At 42.2% G+C, this 6,000-nt stretch overlaps 1 protein-coding gene across 4 annotated transcripts in view; it reads left to right on the top strand.

Annotated features, from left to right (window-relative positions):
- Positions 1 to 5,608, top strand: part of LOC126379012 (PRL-1 phosphatase) — a 33,454-nt gene extending 27,846 nt beyond the window's left edge. For all 4 annotated transcript variants that reach the window (XM_050027601.1, XM_050027592.1, XM_050027615.1 and 1 more), the window contains exons 5-6: positions 3,655 to 3,786; positions 4,542 to 5,608. In XM_050027601.1, the coding sequence (XP_049883558.1) occupies positions 3,655 to 3,786; positions 4,542 to 4,650 (241 nt within the window). In that variant the 3' untranslated portion in view covers positions 4,651 to 5,608. The remainder of the gene's footprint in view (positions 1 to 3,654; positions 3,787 to 4,541) is intronic.
- The last annotated feature ends 392 nt before the right edge of the window (positions 5,609 to 6,000 follow it).

The raw sequence follows: 6,000 nt of genomic DNA on the forward strand, positions 1-6,000 counted from the left end.
AAAAGTCCGACGACATGGACGACGCGCACCGCGTTGCTGAAAGATTTTTTTCTCTAATTTGAATATTAAGGTGTTAGGTCGTGCTATTCTGTGTTGTGTAAAAATCACCATCATCTCCCTAGGATTATCCCGTTTTCAGGAGGTCGCTTACCGGTCCGGTTTTTTACAGAAGCGACTGTCTGTCTGACCTTCCAATCCGCGAGGGGAAAATATCACATACCTCCGAAAGTGCATTTCTCGGGAATGTGGGTTTCCTCACGGATGTTTTCCTGCACCACGTGATAATCATTTGTGATGCAAATATGAATTAGAAAATAAATTCTACAATCATTGGTTTAGGCCGCCGGATTTGAACCTAAAACGTTTTGCTGTGTAAAATAATTTTAAGATAATATAGGTGGTTATGAAGATTTTAGTGTTTACTTTTCCGCTCCCTCCCACATTTATACACTCACTTCTCGCTTTAAGTCGCATGCAATAGGGGGTGTGGTTGCTCAGTGCATCTTGCGATGTATCTCCCTCAGACCACCCCAATTGGGATAGTCGTGAGCTTATGTTAAATACTGAAATACATAAACAGTCATAAACATGTGGTTTTGTATACTTACTTAGCGTAAATGCGTAGTCCATTTACAGTGTGTAACTACCTTCTAAGACATGTTAATAGGTTGCAAAACAAAGGTGTAAATTGTGTAATATTGTATCAACTATGACGACTAGTTTAGTCATTCGATAGTTAGGTTAGTCATACGATACGTATAGTTATTTTAGGGGCAATAATGGAATTGGCAAAAAATACAATAGCATTAGCTTGCCGCAGTTTCAAAACATTCAATGAAACTAATTTCACAAGGCTGGTTTATAGGCATTTATATGCGTGCCCTTCTCTGGGTTGTACCTATCGGACAGACCTCAAGCACACCCCAGACACTTCATACAAACAACCTCGTTTTACGATTGAAGACTAAACTATGTCCGAGGGCGGGTGGGGTAAACCTAAGTAAGACGCTGGTGGGGAGCGGAGAGTTGCCGTTTTATATGTAGTATTATTCCTTATTCTATGTCTCAGGAGGTCTCAGGTCTGCGATGCGCATCGCTTAGCCGAACAAAAACTTTAGGAACTTTGATTCACCTCTATTACAGTAAAATAATACAGTTATAGAATAATCAAGGTCGCTGTGGTCCAGTGGTACACCGGCTTGTTTCTCAAACAGGGAGAGCCGATTCGAAGCCCGGTACCGGACTTGCAACAAGCAGTTATACATTTATTATAAGTGCACTTTTCACTAACACAGTTGGCTCGACCATTATAGACGGCGATACGGCTCAGCAACCTACACGTTGGTCTAACAGAAAGCTCGGTGAGGTGTGGAGGGACTTAGTTCATCGTACGATGGATGTACTTCTGACCACCCCATTGAGGTTTAGTCGTGTTAATTTGAGGTTTAAACTAATTCAAATTACCCCAAAACTCTTAACGAAGTTACCGAATTAACAATTCGTCACATCCCTATGTCCCTGTTACCTGTTGGCGACGTAATCAAATCCTAAACTGACCGAAGTGGGCTGGGAATAGTTCCGCTGGGAAATCTACCGCGCAAGGTGAGGGTACCCTCAGAGGGTTCGTACATATCTAGCGGATCCGCTTGATTGCGAAACTTTCGCGAGACCACCTAGTACATTTGCTCATAACCAACGAATTTTGAGAAATTATAGACGGGAGTTCCTTTGGGCTAACTTTACACTTTGTAATTTTTATTATATTATTATTATTATTAGCCTATATGATCCCACTGCTGAGCAAAGGCCTCCCCCATATTCTTCCAAGTATCCCGGTTCTGTGCGAGCTCTATCCAGTCTTTTCGATAACCGTCGAGATCATCGCGCCATCGTTTCCGGGGTCTACCACGTCTACGGTGTTCGTCCTGTGGTACCCAGTGCGTGATGATCTTTGCCCATCGTTCCGGATGCATGCGGCACACGTGTTCAGCCCAGTCCCACTTTAGCCTGGCGGTCTTCCTGCCAACATCAGCTATACCGGTTTTTGAGCGCAGCACAGTGTTTTTAACTCGATCAATTCGTTTTACACCTAGTATGCTTGCGCTCCATTGCTCTTTGACAAACCCCGACCTTGGCCTTTTGAGCCTCAGTAAGCGACCACGTTTGGGCACCGTAAGTAAGGATTGGCAGGATGCACACGTCGATAAGTTTGCGTTTCAGTGAAAGGGGAAGATCCCCTTTCAGGAGATGTTTCATCGACCAGAAGCTCTTCCAGGCATTATCTATACGGCGCTCGATTTCTCGTTCTTGCCTGCTCTGGAAGGAGACTATCTGGCCCAAGTAGATGTACTCATCGACGTATTCTATCTCCTGCCCATCGACCAATACCTTACGTTTTGTGCCGTTGGTCATTAGCTTGGTTTTGGCTCGGTTCATACTGAGTCCAATCTCAAGGCTTGCTGTGCTCAGGTCTTGGAGCATGCCCTCGAGCTTAGCTGCCGTGTCGGCAAAGAGGACTATGTCATCGGCAAAGCGGAGATTAGTTAATCTACCTTCGCCGATGACTACTCCTTCCGTCTGCCATGAGACGGCCAACTTTTTAAACACTTCCTCCAGGGCACATGTAAATAATTTGGGGGAGAGGGGATCACCCTGTTTCACGCCCTTTTCAATTTTAAACGTTGGTCCCTGGGAGTGGAGTTTAATAGAGGCCGTGCTGCTTCTGTAGACCAATTCTAAAAGCTTTACATATGTCTCTTCGGTATTCTGTCTCCGTAAGGCCGAGAATATCGATTCGTGTGTGAGACTGTCGAAAGCCTTTGAATAGTCCACAAACGCCAAATACAGCGGCTTATTGAACTCGTTGTGTTTTTCTATGGCCTGGTTTAGCGTGTGCAGGTGGTCGGTGGTTGAGAATGAGGGACGGAATCCAGCTTGCTCAGGCGGTTGGTGGGAATCTAATTTGCCTGCTATGCGGTTTTCAACCGTTTTGATGAAGGCTTTATAGAGGTGGGAGATCAGGCTTATGGGTCTGTATTTGTAATTTTTATTATATATTTTTTTTTATTAAATTGTGTAAGTCATGTACGCCGTAATTGTCATCTATATTAGTCACAATACCGTAAACTAGAATATGTAAAAATGTTTTTATGTATATGAATTTGATTCTTAATTTTCAACAGGAATTTAATCAATACGTAAAAAATAACAATAAAAACAATACCAGCTTATAAATAGAATACTTCTTCCAGCGCGTCACACTGAGACAGAGCACCCAAAACGCTGTCAGCATTTGCCCTCTGAACTGTCAGGCCTATTCTCTGCGCAAATAGTCGCCAACTCTTGAAACGCCAGTTGCCTCAATGAGACAAACTAAAGAAATAAAGGACTTTATAAATAAATATATTACTTAAGTAAGGTATATTAACAGTGCGCATAATGTTTTTATTTTAATAGCGCAGAGTCTGTTGCTGATAATTGATTTGTTATTACTATTAGTTTAAGTTTTTTGTATTATTTTTAGAGGTCTGGCTGAAAATCGGCGACAACAAAAATGACATTAGCCGAGCTAGTACCCTTTTTAGTTTTAAGTCTTACATTTCATGTTCAAATTTTCATATTAAGAAGTTTATGTAACGGTACTACCGTTTCCAGGGCCCAGAACAAGCCAGAGGCGGCAGTGGCGGTACACTGCGTGGCGGGGCTGGGACGAGCGCCCGTCATGGTGGCCATCGCGCTCATCGAGCTCGGCATGAAGTACGAGGAGGCTGTGGAGACCATCAGAGAGTGAGTACTCATGAAATCATGTTAATTCCGCTTCCTTGACACTTAAAAAAAACGGCTTCCGTGGTCCAGTGGTTTGAGCGTTGGCCGGAGGACCCGGGTTCAAATCCCGGTGGGGACATATCACAAAAATCACTTTATGATCCCTAGTTTGGTTAGGATATAACAGACTGATCACCTGATTGTCTGAAAGTAAAGTGCTTCCGGAAGGCGAGTTAAGCTGTTGGTCCCGGTTACTACTTGCTGGAAGTAAGTAGTCGTTACATGAGCCATGTCAGAGGCCTTTGGCGGCTCAATAGCAACCCTAACACCAGGGTTGATGGGGTTGGTAATCCACCTCACAAGCCACACGATAGAAGATCCTTTTTAATGGATGCATGACCTTAATGACTCAATGCCGATAAATGTCAAAAAGCAATATTGCATCGATACGGCTTTTTTAACCCCCCCAAGATCTTTTTTTCATGTTGTCTGCCCATCTCGTTGTGTCGTGGTCGTCCTCGTCTTCTGGAATGTTGAGATCATACACCTTGTTCCCAATGTACTCATGTGGTCTCCGCTTCACATGTCCCAACCACCGCAGCCTACTTTTTTGAAGTCTGCGATATCGCGTAAGGTGAAACTTCCGAATGTACTGTTATCGAGGCGTACAGGAGACTTTCGGAAATCAACTAATCGACAGTACGAACCGCATTATTAGTTTAGTATTAATAAATTATTTTCAAAAATAACACTAGTCACTGTTTGTGTTGTTGCAGTCAGCGTCGGGGCGCCATCAACGCCAAACAGCTGTCGTACTTGGAGAAGTACCGGCCAAAGTCGCGGCTGAAGAAGAACGGCCACAAGAACTCGTGTTGCGTGCAATAACCGGGCGCAGGCCACTGTAGGAGCCGTCGACCCGTCCGCGCTCGTAACAGCGAATCTAGCTCTGCTTTCACACACACACCGACACAAGGCAGCAAACACAAACGACTAGTATATAATGTAGCAAGTCGCCTTTTTTCGACGACCGCCTTTTCCTTTGAGGTTGTAATTATAACCGAATTCCAAATTTGTTTTAAAATACGACCCGCTTGGTATCACATTCCCGTTTCGTTACACTCGAGCCACAGAATTTGGTTATGATCTCAGTTCCTCTAAAATCTTCGACAATTTATCACGGGTTTTCTAAGAAATTTAAAATTGAGAGCCTTATTGTAAGCTAAATAATGTTTGTACGTTCAAAGTAAAGGTGTATTACCCTTGTGCTGTACTGTGTATTAGTGGAATATGTTAATAGAAGCGAGCCACAATTTGTGTTCATAGTTGAAACAGTTACTCGGGTATTTGTAAACTTAAAATCATAATAAATTTCAATATCCATAATAAAGCAATGCAGTCAACGTCGAACTTAATTATTAGATTTGTTTCAATGTATTTTATTCTTTTGTGTGGTGAAATCATAATTATATTTTCTTCTAAATGTTATTTCATATTTCCTTTCTAGTGACATCATAGACAAGCGATGTTTTATGTTTCGTGAGACTATTTGATAACCTCTATGACAATTGTGTATTACGTGCTTTTTGTAAACGAAACTATTGTGAGGACTTGATGTCCGACGTCTTTTGTGTAGGTATTCTAAATTACAATATTTGACTATAAAATAAGTTGTATTGAACTATAACGATAGACGCCCAACACGTTACGACTCACTAATGTTCCAAGAAAAAATAGCTCTTTGATATTATTTTTCTATTTCTAATTTTATGAAGATTATCGGAATATAATGATCGTGTAACTACAACAGACACACATTCATAAATAAAGATATTTATAAGCAATATATTGATGTTTTAATACAATGTAAATAAGCAACACAGGTGCCGAGAAGTAGATGTATATACTGTACAGTCATGGGCAATATAATGTACCCACTTTAGGACTCTGTCGCACTAACATATTTGACATTTAGTGAGACTTACAGTTCAATTTGCCAAAAAAGTTAATGTGGCATGGTACCAAAGTGTATACTTAATGCTCGTGACCGTGTATACTGTACGCCTCTGCCTACCCCTTTGTGCGTGATGTTATGTTTGTGTTAAATAATAACCAACCGTAGGCAGAGAGCACGGAATTCCTAACCGCCTCCGTGGGCCGTGGGCCAGTGGTTGAGCGCTGGGCTCACGATCCGGAGGTTCTGGGTTCGAATCCCGGTGGGGACATATAACAAAAATC

This window comes from Pectinophora gossypiella, chromosome 2 (assembly GCF_024362695.1).
Source record: "Pectinophora gossypiella chromosome 2, ilPecGoss1.1, whole genome shotgun sequence".
Lineage (NCBI taxonomy): Eukaryota > Metazoa > Arthropoda > Insecta > Lepidoptera > Gelechiidae > Pectinophora > Pectinophora gossypiella.